This window comes from Tamandua tetradactyla, chromosome 7, assembly GCF_023851605.1.
Source record: "Tamandua tetradactyla isolate mTamTet1 chromosome 7, mTamTet1.pri, whole genome shotgun sequence".
In the NCBI taxonomy this organism is placed as follows: domain Eukaryota; kingdom Metazoa; phylum Chordata; class Mammalia; order Pilosa; family Myrmecophagidae; genus Tamandua; species Tamandua tetradactyla.
In genome coordinates, this window is record NC_135333.1 from 78,852,843 (window position 1) to 78,877,428 (window position 24,586).

General features: G+C 35.6%; 1 protein-coding gene across 1 annotated transcript in view; it reads right to left on the reverse strand.

The window, feature by feature from the left end:
• SLC15A5 (solute carrier family 15 member 5) overlaps positions 1 to 24,586 on the reverse strand; it is a 77,080-nt gene that overhangs the window by 27,082 nt on the left and 25,412 nt on the right. Inside the window, exons 4-6 of the mRNA XM_077167930.1 lie at positions 24,339 to 24,556; positions 19,333 to 19,519; positions 1,302 to 1,490 (exon numbers count right to left, since the gene is read on the reverse strand). Of these exons, the coding sequence (XP_077024045.1) occupies positions 1,302 to 1,490; positions 19,333 to 19,519; positions 24,339 to 24,556 (594 nt within the window). The remainder of the gene's footprint in view (positions 1 to 1,301; positions 1,491 to 19,332; positions 19,520 to 24,338; positions 24,557 to 24,586) is intronic.

Sequence of the window (24,586 nt, forward strand, 5' to 3'; positions counted from 1 at the left end):
AAAAAATTGTAATTATTTCCACTTCAAAGTTGAGAAAGGAGAAGTTTGGAGGTTAAATGAGTTTCCAAGGTCATGCAGTTGGTAAGCGACAAAGGTGGGACTTCAGTTGAAGTCCTCTGGTTCCTACTTCATGAATGCGAAGTCAGTTAGACCATCTAACGGTCTTAGATGGGCCGTTTCCTAACAGGTAGAACGAGGTAGATGAACTAAGTGATTTATATTATATAATCTGTCTTTTAACAGTCTATGGTTGTATGGAACTCTCTGGCTCTCATAACTTGAACCATTTTTGCTAAGCTGGTTGGGAATTTTCTCACTACATTTGCTTATTTGTTGCCTCCACATCTAGTCCAGAAAGTTTTGGCTGATTATTTCCAACGATTTTATGGAAACAACCTCAGGAAAGATCAGAAGTTTTGTGTGGTAGCATTCTTTTATACTTCTGTATCCTTTACAGTTTATAGTGATGTCCCTTTTATACTACTTCACAAAATAACTTATTCATGTAAAATGAATGAAATTATTTAAAATTATATTTAAAGTTATATGACTATAGCTATACAAACATTATAAATTAATTTTATTTTGATTTTCTTTGTTGAATGCTTTGGTATCATATAAATGCATGCACATATATATATATATTTCATATATATAGCAGGGGGTCACCGAAATTTTGATTAATTTTAAAGAAACTAGTTTAATTAATATAAACAACCCATATAATCCAGAACCCCTTGAAATTTGATAAAATTATTTTGAATCTGTCATATTAAACACTGTGATCGTACTTATTTTAGTATGATTCAATTTAAATACAGTGAGTTATTTGTCTTAAGTGTTTACATTGTTTGCATGTTTATATATTCAAAGTACATTGGTTGCCATTTTTGAAGGGGATGTATATGTGAGCCTAGCTATACGTGAAAAGAAGGGAGGTTGGAAGTAGAAAGGAAAGAGAAGAGGAGAGTTTTCTTCTGAGTATTTTAGAGCTTCCTTCTAGGTTTGAGCAGAGTTTTTTCCCCTCCTATTGTCTATCTGACCAAATGGTTATTACCTTAACCACGTCAGTTCATCTTTCATTCCACCTAGATTCAGGTAGAATTAATGTTTTTTATGTGTAGAGAAATTAGTTTTTTTTTTTTTTTTTTAATATGGTGATAAATAGGCTTGTTCTGAAGAAATGTGAGAAATCATGAGGGGGTATGTCGATTGGCAATCACTTTAATTGTCCTGTGAAGCTGATGTGTTCCTTGGGAAGCTTCAGTGTGTTCTAACAGTTGATACAAATTGTTACTGACCTGCTGGGTTTACCAGTGTTTCAGCCACTCCAAGTAAAGCATACTGTAGAGCCAGGTGGAAGCAGGGCATGGAAGAAACAATGAGAACTTTGCCGGAAAGAGTCTGCTCCACTGGAGGGAAGTGTTTCCTATGAATTTCAAAAAAGCCAGCTATCATGATGGATAATGCAGCAGTAAGATTTCCAGCGACTGGAGGAAAAGAATGCAAAAGAAAAAGATTAAAGAAAGAACTAGAAATTATTGTAATCAACCAAAGTGTTTCTTAGACATTAACATTAGGGGATGTTTCCCCAATATTTTTTTGCTTGAGGTCACCCAGGAGTGAGCTACCTGTTGTATAGCCATTCAATGCCTGGGCCCTAGCTTCAGAAGGAGCTCTATTGATTCCCTCTTTCCCAGTGTATTAGTTATGACCACCGACCAGTTACTTAAGTTTATATCAATTTCCTCAGCTTTAAGAGGGGGTTATAAATGTTAATTAAATTAAGTTAATTAATTAACTTAATAATTACTGTTAATTAATATAACATCTAAATTATTATGATGATGATTATTTTGCAGGCGGTGAGATTTAAATATAGTAATGTGCTAGTATTATAAGGGTTCCTGGTAGCAATTAGTAACAATCTATTATTGAACATAAAGCAAAGTTTTGAACTTTTATCCCCAGATGGGATATATGATTATAGATAATATTTTTAGATATTTATGATTCAAAAATGGTACTGGAAATTAGACTGAGTTTATCCCTTCAAATATATCATGGTTAGGTTCATGTGTCAATTTGGTCAGTTTGTCTGGTTGGACAAGCACTGGCCTGTCTGTTGCTATGAGGACACTTCATAGAATTAAATCATGAGCACATCGGCTACATCCACAGCTGATTGCATTTGTAATCAGCCAAGGGGAGTGTCTCCTGCAATGAGTGATGCTTAATCTAATCACTGAAACGCTTTCAAGGAGTATTCGGAAGAGACAGGTGCTCTTCCTGCTTCAGCTGGCGAGACTCTCCTGTGGAGTTCGTCCAGACCCGCCATCAGAGTCATCAGCTTCACAGCCTACCCTATGGATTTTGGACTCTACATTCCCACAGTTATGTAAGACACTTTTGTAAATTTTACATTTACAGACATTTCCTGTTGATTCTGTTTCTCTAGGGAATCCTAACTAATACAAAATGATTTTTAAAATGCAATTTTATTGAGATATATTCACATATCATAAAAGTCATCCAAAATGTATAATCATATAGTTAGGCATTCATTACCACAAGTTTTGAACATTTTCATAACTCCAAAAAAATACATGTAAGAATAAAAATAAAAATGAAAATAACACCCAAAACATCCCATGCTCCTTATCCCCACTATTATTAATTTATTTTTTGTCCTTATATTTTTACTCATATGTCCATAAGCTGAATAAAAGTAGTGTCAGCCACAAGCTTTTCATAATCACATGGTCACACTGTAAAACCTATATAGTTATACACTCATCTTCAAGAATTAAGGCTATTGGAATATGGTTCAACAGTTTCAGGTATTTCCTTCTAGCTATTCTAATCCACTAAAAACTGAAAAGGGATATCTATACAATGCATAAGAATAACTTCCAGAATGGCCTCTCTATTTGAAATCTCTCGGCCACTGAAATTTTATTTTACTTCATTTCTCTTCCCCCTTTTGGTCAAGAAGTATTTCTCAAATCCACAATGCTGGGTCTAGGGTCATTCCTGGGAGTCATGTCCTACATAAGTGTGGAGGGCAGCAAGTTCACCTGCAGAGCTGATTTTGCGAGAGTGGCCACATCTGAGCAACAAAAGATTCTCTTGGGGTGACTCTAAGACATAATTATAAGTAGGTTTAGGTTCTCCTTTACAAGAATAAGTTTCAAAAGGGCAAGCCACAAGATTAGGGGCTTAGCCTTTTAAATTGGCCGTCCCTAATACTTGCTAGAATATCAGGAATTCCACAGGTGGGGAAGTTTAATATTTCCACCTTGTTCCCCAGTCCATCAAAGGGGCTTTGCAAATATTTTTTTATTCTTGGTCTAGATTACTGTGGGGTGTATCAGGGCTTCACACTAATCTATACAAACCAACAGGATCTCATTCCCTATCCAAGGTTCCATGTAATTATGGTGTTCAAATAAACTAACCACATAAGTTGAATTAGATAGTGTACTACAGAAAATATAAATTTTGCACCACATAAACATCTCTTCCTTTGATATCATATAGAAGTTGAAGTTTTAAAACATAGTCATATCATTCTTTACCCTTTAGTCTGATTTACCTTAGTCCTAACCAGATCTGCTTCATTCATATCTCTAACTGAAGTTTGATCTTTTCAGCATTTTTAACAGTGGCTGTTGGGGGTAATACTGACTTTCAGAGCTGCACACCTCTAGCTCTGAGTCTCAGTTGTCACTTTTCATATGGTTTTAATTATATTTTAAAACTCGTTTTGAAATAACCTATAGACATTATCAGCCCTCAGATTTTTTGACGTTTCTCTAATTTTTGCAGAAAAAGTAAAGCAGCTGTTAGAGAATTTAAGGACTGGAAATTTTAGGTTAGGGAGTTTTTAAAAAAGATGTGAATTAGATAAATGAAGAGTATTAATGGAAGAATTACTCAAATATTAGTCCAGATCTCTTCTTTTTGCCTTTAAGGGATTTTCTAGGGAATTTTGGTTGGAAAGTGAGTCATGATTTTGTTACAGTTTATTATTACTGCAGCCATTCTATTTCTCAATTTATCTTTCATATTACCGGACTAAATCCCATTGTTAGAGAAGAGGCAAACTTTAGCTTGTTGGAATTTATTTGAAATTTAGAGACAGTCACATTTGCTTAATTGCATACAATTTTTGATAAAGTAAAGCTTTCAATTCAGAAAAATTAATCTCATGTTTAAAAAGCTTAATGTTTGTCTTGGTTGATAGTGAACCTGGTAGGTAATTTTTGGATTATATCTCAGCATTTAAATCTATCAATTAAAGTCTGCTCTCTACTACATCCCCAAGAGATAGAAATGATAAAAAAGGTGGAAACCTAAATAAGAGTTCAAGATTTTGAGGAGTTTATTGTGTATTATTATTTTAAATTAAATTCCATAAAGGCCTATTCATAGTGAAATAGGGATTGTGGTTCTGAAAACAGCTCATATTGAAAATATGAATTTTGTAACATATCTGCCATTAAGATCAAATTCATCACATAATTGCATTTATCTAGATTACTTGGCACATTATAGACCCATGAGAAAGAGAGCTAATATGTCAATTCAATTTGATGTTTACTCTGTTCCTGCTATTTGCAAGGCACAGTGTGGAGGGTACAAGATAAAAAAGATCTATTCTTAGTCATTGCAGACTTGTGCTGTTGGGGAATATAAGAAGAAGGATTTACTTTTAGTTGGAGAGGTGAAAGGCAACATTTTGTGCTTTGAAGAAAGAAAGTTCTCAATAAAAAAAGGTGATGGCAGTACAAATGGCATGAGCAAAGGCACAGAGCAAAGGCAAAAATTTTCAGAATGGTGAGATGCTGAAGTTACTTGGTATCAGGGGAGAAGATAGATTGGGGTCAGATCATAAGAGGCATTCAATACCCTTCTTAAGGAATTTGGAAATTACTCTGAAGATAATAGAAACATTTAAGATTTTAGATATGAACGAAATTATTAGAATTGTCATTTAGGATGATTACTCTCAAGGTCATGCACTAGGTAGTTGAGTGGAAGAGATATTGGAGGTAGAAGGACAAGAAGCAACAGAAATAACCTTGGTAAAGTTTAATGGGGTCTTGAATTACAATCAGGGCTCCCACTGCAAGAAAATATAAGGAGGAAGAAACATAAGATGCAATAGATTCAACTGATAAAACCATAGCAATTGAAGCAAGGAGCAAGGAGGAAGCAGATCAATACTGAATATGAGTCTAGGTGATAGGAAAGATGGCAGTGACCTTTTTATAATAGGACTTATGTTTGATATTGAGAAAGATAATGAATTTGATTTTGAACATGCTGAGTTCGAGGTATAAAGGGATCTTCTAAAGAGATATGCCCCCAAAATAGTTGAAATTGTGAAACAGCTCAGAAGGTTGGTTGAGTCAAGAGAGGAATATTTATGAATCATCTGCTTAGAGTTGGAATTTAGAGTCAGGTGAAACTGAAAGAGAATTGGGGGTGAGGGAAGGAGTAGAGGAAATCTAGGTAATGTCTTCAGATGTGTTTGCATTGGGGAGCAAGAAGAAGTAAAACCATAGAAAGAGAGGTCAGAAAGATAATGTGGTGTTTTGGAAGAAAACTAAGGGAAAGTTTCAGGGAAGAGTGTCTCCAAAACAGAACTTTTAATCTTTTCCTCCAATTTTTCTCCTTCATTCTTCCCCATCTTCTCTAATACCTTTATGTTTTCAAGGCAGAAATCTAGGATCTCCTGTCTCTTTTCCCCTACCTCCAAATTCATTAAGTTCTGTAGATTCTATTTCCACAATAAATTATGAACCAACCTGTTTTTCTCTGTAGCCATTTCCACCATACTAATCCAAGCCATTACAATTTTTTTTTTGGTATACTGTATGGCGGGGGTCACATTTCATTCTTTTTCCATGTGAGTATCCCTTTTGCAGCATCATTTCTTGAATTTCTGTTTGACTGTTTTTTTGTTTGTTTGTTTGCTTGTTTGTTCAGGAAAGTGCATGGGCCAGAAATTGAACCCAGGTCTCCTGCATGGCAAGCAAGAATTCTACCACTGAACTACCCTTGCACCCCAAGCTATTACATTTTAAACCCAGACAATCCGGAACAACATTAACGGGTCTTCCTATTTCCACTCTTGTCCACTTCTAACCTATTAAGCACCCAACAGTCAAAGTCATCACATGTAAATGCAAATTGAATATTTCTCCTCTGTTTAAATTCTTTCTGTGGCTTCCCATTCAGTTAAGATGAAATCCAAAATCCTTAACATGATCTGCATGATCTTGCCTATACTAATTGCTTCACTGTAATTGCTTACTTTCTCTTCTCTAACATGTTTCAGTCACTGTTTTAGTTTTCATGGTGCTCAAGCAAATACCCTGCAATGGGTTGGCTTGAACAATGGAAATTTAGCTCAAGGTTTTGAGGCTAGGAGAAAGTTCAAATCAAGTCACCATCAAGATGGTGCTCTCTTCCCAAAGACTGGTATTGTGGGCCTGCCTATTCACAATCCTTGGTCCTGAGTTCCAACGTCACCTGCCAAGGCAACATGGCAGCCTCTCCTGGCTCTCCCTTCTCTTTCAGTTGACCTTCAGCTTCTTTCTTCCTTTGCTTTTCTCTCTCTCTCTGTTTGAATTTCATTAGTATTCCAGAGATGGGATTAATACCCTTCCTGATTGAGGTGGGCCACCCCTTAACTGAAGTAACCTCATCAAAGAGTCCTACTTACAATGGCTTCACATCCACAGGAATGAATTAAGTTTAAAAATGTGTTTTTTGTTGTATATACAACTCCAAACCACCATAGTTACATTGGTCTTCTTTATCTTTCTTGAATATCTTTCCTACTTTAATACCTTGCTATTATCTTCTCTCTCTCTGAAATAATCCCCCGCCCCCATGCACTCTTTACCTGCCTAATGCCTACTAGTTCTTCAGGTATGCAGTTCATATAATCCAAATTAGATGCTGACTGTTAATCTTCCATTGTATCCATTCCTTTCATCAAATTTATCCTGTTTGAGATGAAATATTTTTGGTGTATTCATTCGTATCATGTCTGTTTCAATTACCTGACTGGAAGCTTCATGAGGATAAGCACCAAATTCGTTTTGTTTACTACTTTTTATTAGCCAAAAAAGTGCCCAAACTCACAATAAGCAACACATATTCCACCCACACCCCCGTATTTGAGTAAATGAATAAATGACCATAGAGTTAAATAATTTGAGAGATGGAGGATAATGAAGATTATATAAAGGCAACTGCATTGATAAATGGATTATTGGTTACCTTTTACAGAACAGAACTCCCAGGGCAGAATCAGAAAGCAAGGAATTGAAGAATGAGTGGGTGGTAACTGTGTGTAAGTACTGTCATTTAATCTCTTAAGATTTGGTGGTAAACTAAATTTGTAGCTTAAGAAGTTAGCAGAATTATAGGAAAGGCTTTTGTAAGATGTGGAAGCTTTAGCCATATGTGAATGCTGAGGGAGGAACCAGTGGATATAGAAAAAATGAAAGATATGAGGAAGAAATAAATTACAAAGAAAAGTTCTAAAATAGGTAATAAAGGGAAAAGGATCAAGGGCCCAAATATATTAGTTCTAGAAGGGAGGAAAAAAAAATCATCCTCTAAGGGAAAAGAGAAAATGTACACAATACTCGAGAACACAGAAAGGTGAATTTAAGGAGATTCACATCATATGACCTTGATCTTGCAAGCTAAAGGGGCCAGTCATTTGCTGAGAGTGAGCAGATGGGCATGTAATTGATGGAAAATAGGGGAAATGTTTTCCAGAAACCACTGTTGCTGGGTTTAGCTGAAGATGGAGAGTCTATGGTAGAATTAGGGCTGGTGGCTGTGATTTGCAGCTGATGTTAGTGAGTGAATTGTTTTCCTAGTGGTGTAATAGCTGAGCTATCCTAGACAATGAATGTGCAGTCCAATACTTTTGCATTATGCTTTCTTTTGACATTTTCATAAACAATTAGAATGATATTGAATTTGTTTATAGAATTTAGATGAATCGTTTTTATGTCTCACCAAGAGGATAATGCATTAGACTCTTAAAAAAATTTTTTTTGGAGTCTTTATTTTTAATTTGTAAAAAAGGGCAAAAAAAATTCTTTAACAATTGTATTCTTCAATTTTCAATTAATCAGATTTAGGACTAGATAGTGGCTAAATATTGTTCTAATTGAATGGTCACTAATGGCAACAGCACATATAGAAAAAAGAACCCAGGGCTGATTATGCTCTTTCTAGTTAGGTGACTGTGGGCAAGGCAATTTACTTTACTCCTAGTTTTTAAGAAATTTTTTGTAGCAAAAAGCTTTATTGTTTACACTTGGTTCATGGCTTGTTAGAGGGTGGCATGGTGGCTGGTTAAAAAGATGTCTCCTGACTGGAGGGAGGTGCTCAAGCAGAAGCCTGAATTCCAGGGGAATGCAGAGGGGCTCCCCAAAGACCTCTGGATTCCAGAGGCTCCTGGTTGTGCTTGAGAGTGAGCCTTCAAGGAGATACTCAACCAGCCTGGTCTGTACGCTGACCAGTCTGTGGCATTGATCAGGTGGTTGACAAGCAAAAAGGTTCTCATCTAGAAAATGGTTCTGCAGGAAGTTACAGAGATGGGGCTCTGTGTTGGTAGAACCCAAGGCATACAGATCCATAAGTTCCTATTTCAGGCTCTTCTTTAAGAACAGGGTGGCTTCCATGACATCCAGGGTATCACTCCACTCATCTTGGGGTGGCTTCTGCATAACCCAGAAGAGGGTTCGGCCACCGTGCTGTTTTCTCATCTTAAAGAAATGCTGGGTGCCCTCGTGCTTCTCCTTCATCAAATCACGGAAGAAGTGGTCCATGCCCTTCATAGCCATATCATTGGGATCAAATAGAAGCCTAAAGAGAGGTAGGTACAGGAGGTCCACAGATGCAGGTTAACAGAGGCCTCCACATTGGCAAAATAATTCTGACGGATCTGGGAGCCCATGGTTGGTTGACAATGAGGAACTAACCACAAATAATGGTGTTAGCTGGTCTTGGAAGCAAGTAATGACCAAAAGATGGTACTGGACCAGAGAAGCAGTTGGAGGGTAGTTGAAGCTGAAGAGGTGGGGGGAAGAATCCCGAAGTCTGTTCTGTTCAAATATTGTTGAAGCAAGAGACAGATATGCTGTGTCTCAGTTACTTTTTATACAAAATGGTGATCATTAGATAATATAGGTAAACGTTCTTTGCAAATTAGAAAGAATGTTGTAAATTTAGGAAAAAAATTCAAGATTCTATTTTATAATGAAATAGATTTTTATCTATATTTCAATTTCTGAAAATGATAGACTTTCAGATGGCTGATTGACCACACAATTTTATTTTCCTCCTTCCTGTGATCCCAATTAAATGATAATACAGGGATTTTAAACTGGTAAAACATTAGAGAGGGAGGAGACACTGGTGAACAGGAAATTAAAAAAGTATTTGGAAATTGAAAAGAGAAGTGAGAAGTGGTAACTGATTTAACAACAGCAAAAATAAAAAGAGAGAGAGAAAGGGCACTGCAACCTAAATTCACTGTTGAGGGAGATACTGAACAAGTATCCTCCAGTCACCGTAAAGAGTCTTTTAGAAGCTTATGACTTGGAAGCATCAGGTATTTCAAAAAGTGGGGAAAAATGCAAGGGTTGATTGCTGAGCTCCCAATTTGATTCCGTTGATCTATATGTCTATCCTTGTGTTAGTACCATGCTGTTTTTGATTACTGTGGTTTTGTATATGTTTTTAAACTGGGAAATATAAGTCCTCCAACTTCATTCTTCCTTTTCAAGATGGCCATTGCTATTTTGGCCTCCTTATCTTTCCATGTTAACTTGATGATTGGTTTTTCCATTTCTGAAAAGAAGGTTTTTGGAATTTTGATTAGGATTGCATTGAATCTATAAATGGCTTTGGGTAGGATTGATATCTTAATGATATTTAGTCTTCTAATCCATGAACATGGACTGTCCTTTCATTTATTTAGGTCTTCTTTGATTTATTTTGGCAATGTTGAATAGATAAATAAAATATGATGTATGTACATAATGGAATATTGTTCAGCCATGAAAAAAAATAAAGTCCTGAAACATGTGACAACATGGATAAACCTTCACGTCGTCATGTTGAGTGAAATAATCCAACATGGATTATTTAAAGGACAAATATTATATGAAATAGCTAATTTTAAATTAGACAATTAGGATAAGCAAACTCACAAAGTCAGAATCTAAAATATAAATTGTCAGGGATGAGGTGGGATTAGGTAAAAGGTAAGAGTTAAGGCTTACATTGTACAGGTTTCTATTTGGAGTGACAGAAATGTTTTGGTAATGGATGGTGGTGAGGGTAGCATAACATTATAAATACAATTAACAGCACTGAAATATATATCTGAATGTTATTAAAAGGAGGAAATGTTAGATTGAATATATAGTCACAATAAAATTAAAAACAAAATCCATGGAACTGCATTTCACAAACAGTAAATCCTAAGTTAAACCATGGACCATAGTTAATAGTACAATTATTAAAATGTGCTTTTATCACTTGTAACAAGTTCCACAGCAAAGTAAGCTGTTAATAATGGGCTGGTATATGAGAATCCTGTATTTTATGAAGGATTTTTCTGTAAACCCACAACTTCTCTAATAAGGAAAATAAAAACACAGGTGGGGATAAGACATAGAAGGAAAACTCGGATGAATAGTTGAAAGTCTGTACACTAAGGAATGAGATCCTCAAGTTTCCATCCCTGCCTCATGAAGCTAGGTGACTACCCATGCCCCATTTTCTTCCGCTGCAACAAACTGGATATATACTCTGGAGAGGTTATATAGGAGAGACTGTGGATAAGTGAGACTGAAAATGGGGAATATGTAAAATTAGGATTCTGAATGGTGAGTTCCCTTCTTCCTTTCCCATCTCTGGCTCAGCTTTTGGGAATATACCTCAAAGGACAGTGGACGAATCTTATCACAAAAGCCCAAATGACCCAATTTAAAAGTCACCTGTATTTAATATTTAGGGGGCGGGGTTCTCACAATAAAATGTCTGGTTCCTATTGAATAATTTGACTACATGAAGCCCACTATTTATTAAGTCCAAACTATAGGGAAATTCCTCAGTCATACTATTTGTTTAAAGTCTGTATGAACGGAAAGCTGACAATCCCAAGACATTTGAAGATAGCCTCCAATATGGAAAACAGAGAGACAAACAAGTAGGAACCTGAGATACTCTCTAGTTAGTGTCATCAGAGAAATGAGAAAAGCTATTTCATGTGCAAAATGTGAACAGATTGTTATAAAAAAGGGGTAAGAAACCTTGAAAGTATGACTGCTGAAATTCAAAATTCAATAGAAAAAATGGAAGCTAAAGTCATGGAAAGCTAGAAAGTAGAACAATAACAACAACAAAAAGAAACAACCTCCACCACCAAACCAAACCAAACCAAACCAAACCAAACCAAACCAAACCAAACCAAACAAAACAAAACGATAAAGACATCTGGAGGAAAAATTAGACTGGGTTATTTTAGATTGGTCAATTTCAAAAAAAAAAAGGAAATACAGAGAAATTATAGGGGAGGAAATTATTTTTAAACATAAAAATAGTTCTCTGATTATAAAAGCCCATCTGGTCAACATACAATGGGGTGAAAAAGACTTTCACAAAGGCACAATAACATGACGTCATGGAAATGGAGAAGAGTCTGCCAGTTAGGAAAACCCAGGACTAAGAATCAGAAGGAAACTGGGCCGTTTGATATTCAGACTTCTGGACACTGTGACTATGAGTAATGGCTTAACAATTCTGAGGAAAAATAATTTTAGACCTAGAATAATAGAACAAGTGTAAGGGTAGAATAAAGGCTTTTTTTTTTTTTTTGTCCTGTAAGTACTTAGGAAATTTACCTCCTGTGCACCCTTTCTTAGAAGCTGCTGAAAGATCAATACCAGTAACACCACCTTCCCCCTGTCTATGTGGGACATGACTCCCAGGGGTGTGGACTCAGCATCAAGGGATTGATGAGCCGAGCTGAGACTCAGCATCAAGGGATTGAGAAAACCTTCTCGACCAAAAGGGAAGAGTGAAATGAAACAAAATAAACTGCCAGTGGCTGAAAGATTCCAAACCGAGTTGAGAGGTTATCCTGGAGGTTATTCTTACACATTAAATAGGTATCACCTGGTTAGTCAAGATGTAATGGAGAGGCTGGAGGGAACTGCCTGAAAATGTAGAGCTGTGTTCCAGTAGCCATGTTTCTTGAAAATGATTGAATAATGATATAGCTTTCACAATGTGACTGTGTGATTGTGAAAACCTTGTGTCTGATGCTCCTTTTATCTACCTTATCAACAGATGAGTAAAACATATGGAATAAAAATAAATAATAGGGGGAACAAATGTTGAAATAAATTTAGTTTGAAATGCTAATGATCAATGAAAGGGAGGGGTAAGGGGTATGGTATGTATGATTTTTTTCCTGTTTTCTTTTTATTTCTTTTTCTGAGTAGATGCGATTGTTCCAAGAAATGATCATAATGATGAATATGCAACTATGTGATGATATTGTGAATTATTGATTATATATGTAGAATGGAATGATCAAAAGTTAAGAATGTTTGTATTTGGTGGTTTTGGTATTTAAAAAATAATAAAATTAATAAAATTAATTAATTAAATTAAATTAATTTTAAAAAATGAGGGAGTAAACCAAGAAGGAGAAAAAGAATGACCCAGGTAAGTAAGAGATCTGGCAAAGGAGAGCAGTAGGGTTTGTGAGAGGTTCTCCAGGAAACAGTGGGCGTTAGTCTGTTGTTCTATATGTTTCAGCATTTGGGAAAAGTTAGTGATAGTATGGTGAAATTAATAGAACAATTTGAAAATTGAAGGAAAAGCTTAGTTGGAAATAAAATATGTAATTATTAAGTACAGATAAATTCTTTTATATTAAACAGTTGAATCACAAACCCTTTCTTAAGTTTTGCAGTAATATATATATAGTTATAGTGATATGTGTATATTATACGTAAAGCTCATTATTGATTTTAATAAAAATATCCTTATAATCATGTTATTTAGCAATATTTACTTGCACAAACAAATAACACCTAAAAGATTTAGATGTGATGTGCCTCTGGGAACCTTAACTGGATGGAGGGAAAACTAGAGTTGAAGACTGTTATTTATTGTTACAAGGCTTTCAGTACTATTTTTTAGCATACCATGTTTCCCTGAATCTAAGATTAATTAGACTCTAAGAAGTAACATTTCTTAATGTACTGCTGAGAAAGAAAGAAATGCTGCCAATATATCATAACACATAACCCAATTTCAGATATGTGCATTCATATATTATATGTTCAGTTGTACATGAAATTTTGCTATTCAAAGTACATAAATTTAATTGTCCCCTGATAATCAAATGAACTTTAGCAAAATTATTGGGTGGGTACGGACAGAGTTTTCAAACTTTCTTTGGTCTCATGTTTTAGAATTTGAATTCTGTGAGCATCTTCTAAAACACCCCTCATCCTAAGTAATTTAGTTAAATCTAGGTTTTTTTCAAAAATCATGGTTTTTGGTTTCTGATTATCATCGGTACACCTGTGCTATGTAAGAAAATTTATATTTTATCCAAGAAAATTATAGCATTATATGTAATAGTTTATAGCTGGGTCAGCAATTATTTTTCAGTAAAAGACCAGATAATAAATATTTTAGGCTTTGTGAGGCAAAGGAAAAAATTGAGGATATTGTGTAGGCACATATGTAACAGGAGAGTAAATAAATTCCTGCAAACTTTTTATTCCTGAAATTCAAAATATAATAATAATAATTTCAGGGAGATGGTGATAATGCAGTTTCATTTATCTGGACTTCAAAGTTAGTGTTTCCTATCAAAGCAAATCAATTGCAAATGTTCATCTATGGAAACTATTCATAGCTTACAGAATGTGCAAAAACAGATGGTGGGTCAGATTTGGCCTGTGAGCCATAGTGGTTTGCCAGCCCTGGTTTAGTCATCAGTTTTCATTGCCTGCTTTTGAAATTTCGCTGCAACCTGTTAAAAAAATAGTGGCATTTTCACCTAGGCCACCATCGCCTGTGCACATGCATGGAGCCTGGAAGAGCTGTCTTTTGGCTTCTTTCCTTGTTCTTGCTGCCCCATGAGTCTATGCAGCAGCAAAAGATATCGCCTCTGGGTGCTTATTGAACTTGTGGAATCTCAGGCTCCACTTTAGAATAACTGAACAGAACCTGCATTTAAACAAGTTCCCCAGGTGATTCCTATGCGTGCTCAATTTTGAGAAGCTCTGTTGCTCTACCTTAGATCACCATCAGACCTGATCAAGCAAAATTACACCAAAATTGTTCTCCATGTAATGTTGAGCAAAATGCCCATACTTAACTCATTTAGCCAGATATTCTTAGGGTAAAGAATATTCACCTGAAGGATCTAGGTGACTACTTTTGTACTCTTGTTTTATTTGGTACTGTACTCTGATGCCAGGGAAAAATAACTATTTTAAAATTCAAGACAAAGTTTGATTCCAGCCTAAATTTAATCTATTCTGTTTTTATTTTAGTGTATGAGATCATAGCATGTCTCAAGGAGATGACAGTTTATCAAAATGCACACATTTAAAACCTCTAGCAGGTCTGTATTACAAGATAAAGCACAATGGTTCCAATGGAGATATTATATTCAGATAAATAATGTTTTAATATTGTCTGTGTGGTTGCAGGCAAGTCCATAAAAGTCTTGGAGCTCCTATAGTTTATTCTGTTATCCTTTTCTGTTATTCTGTTACCATGTAATACTTTTCCAAATTAGACCGCAATGAAATATAAGAAAGTCAGAATACATTCAAACACTAAAGTTGCATTTGTCATTTTATATTGAAGCAAAGTCTTATATTAAAAATATGGGTATTTTAGGAGTCTTCAGTTATTGGCTAAATTTATGCACTGCGAAAACTATGGGTTTTCTATGGGTAGTTTGATGTATGAGTTTATGGTATGTACGCTCACAACCATAAATATGAAATTCTATTGAGTGCTTGAAATATTCCCCTCTGATCCATGATTTTCACAAATTCCCAGAATAGGAAATTTGCTCATCTGAGAATGCACTGGTGCCCATAAACCGCTCTCTCAGAGGCAGCTACAATTTTATAGTTGTATGTATCTCCTGCCTTTGGGGAAGATATTTCTTACCCATTATTAGGATGGCATATGATTTTTTATTTGTATTTGTTTCTCCTATTAATAGTGTGTTCCTATATTTGAATTGTCTATCTTTTTTACTTTGTTTCTTTTTTGACCACAGAAACTTATTTCATGAGATTCAACTTCAGTTTGTGTCTTGATTTCTGAATATGGTACAGATAATTCATTTCCATGGAGGTCAGTATACAAACATATCTCTATAAGGAATCAATGATTATTTCAGATGGTGTACTAGCTTGTCCCTTTACCTCAAGTTTAGATGTCAACTTTAAAAATAAGAACCTAAGAAGATTGTTGTGTTTTCTAAATAAATGAACAATTGAATGCATAACTCAGGCTAAATATTTACAGATTATTTCTTTTGGGGTTTGCACATTTCCATCTTTTGGACATTTTGCAATGGATATACACTGTGGTGTTTCTTGGGAAAAATTTTCAGTTCCAAAACTATAATAGAAAGAGGTCGTTTTGCCCAAAAATAATCCTTCTCCCAATGAAGGTGACTGGGTCCCTGACTTAGCTTTTAGTCTACCACATACTTTGGTCTCAGTCAAAAAAGAAACTTTATACAACTTGCATTTATTAAAACTAGTAGGAGTAACTGCTTATGTACAAAAGGATCAACACCCTCACTGTACTATGTCATAAAGGACTTTTAGTTAGAATATATATTTTCACGATTTTGTTTTAAAGAGGGAGTTCTTATAGGTATTCGGATATATTTCATCTGCATTCCATTTAGATGTTATTTAGAAGCCAAGATAATTACTTCCCATTGTGTTATACACTTCTGCTCTGTGTGAGGCTTAATAACAGTCTTAATTAGGCTAATTTTAGCAGATTAATACTTGTGTGTGTCAGCAGTACCTACTGAATGCCACATACTGCCGAATTTAATTAATGCTAAGGAAAGGAAATACTCATGGTGTAAACATTTCTGAACTGAAAAAGACTGAAGTGAAGTATGCCCAATCATAACAGAGGATAAAGCACAATAATATCACTGATTCTAGATTTTTTTTTGTCTAGAATGATGTTAGGAAGTGATAAAACATTATACATATCATGCCTTTGCATTTCACAGTTACGGAAGGCTTGAAGAAATTTTTATAGTTGGTAACTTGGCATGCGTCTTGATCTCATTAGGTGATGAATTCAGGAATGTCGTATCTTGGATCAGAAACATGCACTCCCACTTTGTGGCACTGTGCAAGAGTTAGGTAAAGGAAATGAGTTTATTGGTTTTTATTTCCCTTCATTAAATTTCAAGTTTGACTAACTGGGAAATGTTTCCCATCTCTCACTCTTGACTTGGTCTGTGATTATATGTGTCAAACATGAGGTATGGGCATTGTGCACACTCTGCCTCCTTCAGTATGACAGTCTCTAGAAGGGGAGTGACTGAATGTGGAAGGGAGTGGAGAAGTGTAAGGGGTAACTACCCATTGTGGTGACAAAAGGATTTTTCCATGTGCTTCATAGAGTTTACTGGAAATAGCAATGAGGATTCCAACTAACACTGATAGTTTAATATAATTTAACTTCTATACTGGAGAGCTGGTAGGTAGTATAATGATAATGATAACAAAAATAAGGCAATAAAGCAATGACCTAAATTGGCCTGAATTACAAGACCTGAATTCAAAAGACACTTGTTATCTTTGTGACCCCTCATCAACTAAATGGCAGTTTCAAATGAGGTGAAGTGTGATATGGATATGAGGGTGCCCGGGTTCAAATTAGGAGCTCAATAAACATTTGTTCATTCTTGATTTATATACTTATAAACTTCACCCATATTTTCAATGTACTTGAGTTCAAGGTGAGAGGAAATTTTAACGTAAGACTAATTTGATTATGTAAATTTCTATTAGAAAGTATCCTAAGTTTGTACCCATGTGTCTTGATAAAACGTGTTACTCTTCCATAATCATAATCAGAATATGGAAAACTTAAGCAAATATATAATTAAGAAGATGAATATCATTACACTTTTTATATCCCCATAGCAAAATATTATGCAAATAAGTGAACAAGTATGCAAATGAATGAATGAATGGAGTCTGGTTTAGAAAGAACTGAATTCATTATTCTGTACCAAAAGGAATTTAGGTCAAGTTCATTTACAATGAGTCTACTTTTTCCTCTTTCCTGCAACAGGTCACGTTATTAGTCTTGAAGAGGAATATCTAGTTCATAAACATCAAACAATATCCTAGATAACTCTGTTTGACACCCCTCTATCCAGTAAAAATATACTTATTAAATTAGGGATGATTGCAAATACACAAGCATGGAGCAATGCCCAAGAGAAAGTTGTCTATATATAGAGTAAATTTAGGATTTCTTATTCTCGGGAAGGATTTCTATTGTGGTCCTTTCAGCCATGTTGTATAGCAAGTAGACCAGGTTAATTTATTTATTTAGTAATTAAGCATAATTTGGAAGCTCAAGAAGGGATGTTTCATGATGTACAAGACTGCTAAAGTTTAGACATTGCACAGTATGAATTTACCCCCATTTTGTCTTGCATTCATTCTGTTTCAAAAGCCTACTTGCTGAGGCTGTGAACTATGTCTTATCTTCCTTTTGCAGGTTCAAAGGGCCCACGATGGTGCTGGGCATCCATTAAATACTTACTGGTTTTGGATTTCACCTTAGCACACGAAAAAGCACTTTCTAAGATTTAGGGACTGACAAAACCTAATCAGATATAGTTTTCCAAAAACCTATTATAATAAATAAATATGGGGTTACTGGGTTAAGATATAACCAGTAAGGTTATGTATTGGAAGCTTCTATAACTGAAGATAATAAAATAAACTAAGGTTAGTTTAGTTCTTTCCAAAACAAACCCATCCTGTGGTGGTATGGATACACAACAGAAAGAATCCAACCTAAGAATTAACTTCCGTTAGCAGAGAAACAGCAAAAAATATAACATACTAGTAAAGTGTGACTAGAGGCTGTATAGTCTCCACAGGTGTTTAAAATCCCTTAAGAATAAGAATAGGCTAGCCAAGAGGAAAGAAGCTTCTAGATTTCAATGGAATTATCTCTCAAGTAGAGGTAAAGCCATCAGACTAATACTGGGTGATATTTTTAAAGAGATTTAAACTCCTTTTGCTTTCTATTTAGGCTTACCAAACAATTAGAGCTGTTTCCTGCAAATGATCACTCAAAATTATATAGCTAACATTTATAGAAATTGAATTATGTGCCAGGAACCACATGCCATGCTCTGACATCATCCTAAGCCATTTCAAAAGTCTACAAAATAAAGGAAACAACAACAAAATCATCTACTGCAAACTCCTCAATGAAAAAAAAAAATAGGTGAACTAAAGATAAGAAAGGGTAAGTGGCTTTTTCAAAGTCACTCAGCAATTCAGTTCAAACTGAGGGATTGGACCCAGCATCCTTATTTCTAGGCTGAGCCTGGTTTTCCTGTACCAGCAAAGGTCCTCTTGTTACACGAAGATGCCTGAGGGGCCACAGCTGGGTGAGGAGGCTGTGATCAGCACAGATTTCAATTCTTCTCCCGTTTCAATCAGAGAAATTCTATTTTATGTTCTCTTGGTTGTGTTCTAAGATGTCATATATTTTTCACGTACAAAGATGTTTTAAAATCATTTCTCTATATATCACTATTTGAGGAAGTATTATACTGAAGCTGTGAATCACAGCACTGATTTTTAATCAAATCCACTACTGGTTCAGAAATTAACGTCTCCCAAATATTACTTTTTAAGTTCATGGCCTTTGTTAATTTTTAAGAAATATTCAGTATTGATATAGGATAAGGAGTAGCCCACTTGAAGATGAATAGGCCAGTTGGTGTTGTTGCAGATTTCACTTTCTTTTTTATAACAGGTGTGTCTCCTGAGGAGGCATAACAGGCTGAGAAGGAGATGGGATACCAAAGTAGAGATTTGGGGACCGGAACAGTATCACTCACAAACTCACCTTCTTCCCAGTTGGTCAAAATCTGGAGCTTAGCTCTCAGATTAATTTTTTAAGAATTGTAAAAAGTTCACTTGGATGCTAAATTATACTTACTAATGCATGTCAATAGCAATGGTCCATCTCTATTAGAAGGCAATAGACAGGTGCTGAAATACTCCATAAAAGGAGCCAAAATTAGTAACGGCAGGATGCTAACCACATTCATGGCTGCAATTGGTAGAAGAGATCCATCCAAATTCAGGTTGGAATTCATGGTCTGTAGATAATATCCTGAAGGAATCTGTATTTGAGGGGGAAAACAGTCATTCATTAAAACAGTGGTTTAAATTAGGGGAAAGCCATAGTATTGACAATAGTAGGGGGTCATTTTTTTGTCTTGTTGTCTATCTGCTTACTTTTCCAATGGAAAGTAAAGGAAAACCCTAATTCTGTGCTTAGAATGACACATAAGAAATCAAATAACCTAAGCTCTGCATATAAGCAATATACTTTTTTTTCACAATCAAGTTAAAATCAGTACAAAGTATCAAAGATGCTTGTTTTCACTCCAATGAAAAAAATGTATTTTTGTTAGAATAGATCCTTTAAATAGCATCTAGCTCAGAGCCAAAATAGAAATAGTTTTTTGGTAAAAAGAAGAACTGTGTGGAAAACATAATACTGTTGTAGGCTATCTTAGTGGATTCCCTGGACTAGCCTCATTTCTGGTGTGAACCAAGTAACATGAGGAGAAAAGAGAGCCTGTGCCCATACTCTCCTATTAAATTCATTGCAAATTTGGTTAATTAATTAATTAAACTGCAAAGGGGACTACACAAAAAAGGTCTGTATAACAAATAGCATTAAAAAAAAACTCCCCTGCTCCCTGCAAAGCCTCAGTATATTGTTAGATATTCTTTTTTTTTAAATAACCCCAATCCTAACTAAAAAGCCCTCAATCTAATTTGAAGTCTCTTCTTGTGTTCCAAGCCCATCCAGAACTAAGATGTAGCATCATATGAAAGAGGTATCTCCTCCCTCGTCTAGTTCTTGAACCTTGCTGCAATCATCAGGTCATCACCCTTATCATTAGCCCCTTCTAGCATTTCTTTAATTCCCCGTGGCACACAAAGCTCCTGAAAGGAATGGAGAGAAAGTCGGCTCTCTCCTGGAGGAATGAGTTCTCCAAACTGTCTTTCTTACGTGTTTTGCCTCACCATAATCCTGGAATAGCATTCCTGCTCAAGCATCCAGACGATAACTTCTCATTGAGACTGTCACTAATGCCTTCTTCTATAATAGATTGTAAACTTTAGGAGAGAATAAAGAGAATCCGAGTCGTGGAATCAGTTCAGCAGTTACCAAGTACGCCTTTCATAAAATGAGTCAAATGCTATGCTAACTGTCTAAAACAAAGAATGGACCACGTTTTCATTGAGATTCTTCTTTCTATCTATAAAACACGTCCTGGTGATAATTTATTTTCCAATCTTTACTTTGACCCTTAGAATAGTAAACGAAGATTGTTTTGGTTGGGTAGATGGTGAGAGTGAAGGGAATATTAGCTAGCCCTCTCCTAGCTCAATAAAATTCATAAGCATACATCCCCCAATCAGGGAAAAATGAATGATGTTTTAAAATGAAGTGCTGGCAGCCAGAATGTTCCAGGACTGACAGGCTCCCAGCATAACTTGGAAGTTTCTGTTACTGATTTCAAATGAGAATTATTGTTAATAGGAATAAAGTTATTATCAGCATGAATCACAGACACAGAAACCTGTTAACTTAATAATGTGGCAAATGTACTATTAATCTTTAGTGAAGCAATATTAATATATTGCCTAATCTAAGGAAAGGCTCCAGAGTCTTGAAAGCTTGAAATCATTTCTGCTTCTGCCTCAAGTTCTGAAATCATCCCCTCTTAAAATTTTAAATACTTTTATTTCCTATAAGCCTCTGAGTATTCAGAAATAATTGCTGTCAATAGAGATTCATTGTCACCTTTGAGTGGCCAGTAATGTCAAATGGCAACATCATCAGCCTTAATACAACATATTTTACATGTATGTCTTGAAGCCGAAGGTCAATAATGTCTACTAAATTTAAAATATGGAATCTATGTTTTATTCTTGGTACTTTGATTGCCTTTGTACTGGTGATTATTTCATCTGGGGGCAAAAAATGTAATCCCAGCCAATCCCAGTGGAAGTTTCTTCTGCTTCCCAGGGGAAAGAGACTCTCACCATTGTCTTTGAAGTTTCTGGCAGAACATTACTGTGTATACTTTGGAACCCATATGGTCTTTATCAAGGATTTTTAACCCAGACCCAAGAGAGGCACTGCCATGATGATACTGGCCTGAGCACTGATATTGGCCCTGAGTTGAAATAGCTGCTTTGTGGGCAACTTATTTACAGTCTCTAAGACTCTGAGGTAGGATAATATTATCAGCCTTTACAGGATTGCCGAGGATTAAATTAGATACTGTGAAGCTAGCTTTTAGGGGCTAGGACTGATCAGTAAATATTAGTTTTGTTCCTAAAATAAACTGAGCATCTACAGTTGGTGAAACACTTGAAATTATCTATGAAAATGCATTCTAATTTGTGTGAAATTTAAATATATATATTTAAATTATATATAATTTAATTCATATTTAAATATATAAATATATATTTAAATTATATATTATTTAAATTAAATATATAAATAATATATTTAAATTATATATATATAAATATATATATATATATTATATATATATAAGAGTTTGTAGAAAAGCTCAAATTTAATCAAAAGAAATAAGTAGTTATAGAACAGATTTTAAAGTTTGGTATGGGTTACAGTTTCATGTTTTTTGTTTTTACTTCTATCTGTTCCAAGACACTGGAGACCAAAAGAAATATCAATATAATGATTCAACAGTCGTATTCATTTGTTAAATCCTATCTTCTTCTTCTTTTTAAATAACATATACACATAAAAGCAATAAATTTCAAAGTACATCACGACTAATTGTAGAACAGATTTCAGAGTTTGGTATGAGTTACAATTCCAAAATTTTAGGTTTTTATTTTTAGCTGATCTAAGGCATTAGAGGCTAAAAGAAGTTTCAGCATAGTGATTTAGTGCTTATACTTATTTGTTAAAGCTGACCTTCTCTGTATAACTCCATCATCACCTTTGATCCTTCTCACACTCTTGAGAGGATCTCAATTTAGGCTATGCCCATTCTAACTTTTTCATATTGGAAGGGCTGTCAATAATATGGGATAGGGGGATGGAACTAGTTGATGTTCTGGAAAGGATGGCCCCTCTGCATCACAGGACTTATCTGGATCAGGGACCCATCTGGAGGTTGTAGGTTTTGGAAAGTTACCCTAGTGCATGGAACCTTTGTAGATTCTTATATAATGCCCTAGGTATTCTTAAGGATTGGAAGGAATGGTTTTGGTTGAGGTTTTCAAGTTATAATAGGTAGTAATGTCTAACTGAAGCATGTGTGAAAGTGACCTCCAGTGTAGTCTCTCGACTCTACTTGAATTCTCTCAGCCACTGATACCTTATACATTACACTTCTTTACCCCTTTTTGTCAGGGTGGCATTGTTGATCCCACAGTGCCAGGGCCAGGCTCATCCCTGATAGTTGTCTCTCATGCTGCTAGGGAGACTTTCATCTCTGGATGTCATGTCCCACCTAGCGGGGGGGTAATGGTTTCACTTGCAGAGTTGGGCTAAGAGACAGGCCACATCTGAGCAACAAAAGAGTTCCTCTGCAGGTGGCCCTTAGGCATGCCTGTAGGTAGGCTAAGCTTCTCCTTTATATACATAAGCTTCACAAGAGCGAGCCTCAAGATCAAGGGCTTTGTGCCAGCTATTCTTATAGTGTCAGATGGAAGGTTGAATCTGCTAAATCAGACTAGTTTTCATGCATTGTTTAGAGCAAAATCAACAACTTTCTATAAAGGACCAGATAGTAAATATTTCCATATACAGTCTCTGTTGCCACTAGTCAACTCTGCTATTAACAAAGAAGTGTGGCTATATCCCCAAAAAACTTTATTTATGGACATTGATTGCAAATTTTATATAATTTTGTGTGTCACAAAATATCATTATTCTTTTGATTTTCTCCACCATATAAAAATGTAAAAATCTTTTCAGCTTAAAGGCTGTACAAAAATAGGCAGTGGTCTGAATTTGGCCTGCAGGCAGTAATTTGCTAACCTCTGGCAGGTTAAAGGAAAAAGCATTGTACCCAGAGGCAGAAGGGGTGGGTTCTGCTTTTCCTTTCACTACTAATTAACTGTATGATCTTCTATCCCTCAAATCACTATGGTTTCCTCTCCAACAAATGAGGTACTTGAGTAAGTTAATCCTTAAATTTCTTTTTACTTCTATTATTCTATGCCCTACGAATCAAGCTCCCTCGTTAGCCTTCTACATTCCATGTTGGGGGGTTGCAATGAAGAAAATACCAAATTTGTTCAGAGACTTTTATAACCATTTGTTTTTCTACTCAAAAATCATATATATTTATAAAAGGTACTTCAGTCTTAGTGTTTTACCTCTGATTTCTGCACAGCACTAGTAGTGATTCACTAAGGAACCAATAGAGCGGGTGGAGAGTGAATCCCTCGCTCATTAGTACTTATACTTAAGAGTACGGGGGGTTGGGGGGGAGGTGGTGCTCAAGTCAGTCAATTTAGCTACTTGCTAGGGCCGCTTTTTAAAGGCTTAATGAGCAGGGAGGACAAAACCTTCAGCCAAAAGGAGGTTTTGTAATTGCCTATACAGCCGATATTTTTGTGGGCTGCTTCTGGGCCTTTTGACTCTACACTATGAAATCTTGTCTGTCTTGGGCACTTAATGAAGGATATTATCTCTATCGGAGATCAACAATAAACAATGTCAAGGTTCTCTTCAGGTAGGCTTCTGCCTGACCCGGCTTAGCTCTTGAAATTAAAGCATGTAATGATTACAAGCATTTGTGGGATAACTGCTGGAAGAAGTCTGAGAAGCATTTGCTGGAGTGCCGATTAAAGTTTATTTGTAATGTAAATATGTAGGCATGTTATTGTCGTCTTATTGTTGGACTACTACCAATTAACCTTCCTTACCTGCATGATGCACATTCTGTATAGGAGCTGAAAAATGAAGAGAGGGAAAAGCATGAGGAAGAATTTTGTGCCTTCCACATGAAGCTCACTATAGCAACCACCATTTTTTTCCTTGGCGTGGTCTAACCAGTTGGTCACATCTCTGCCAAGATGGTATGGCAGACAGGATGTTTTCAGTGCATTAATAAGCACCCCAAAAGTTGTCAGGGGGGAGCAACCTGCAAATAATTGGCGATATTGTGTATTAG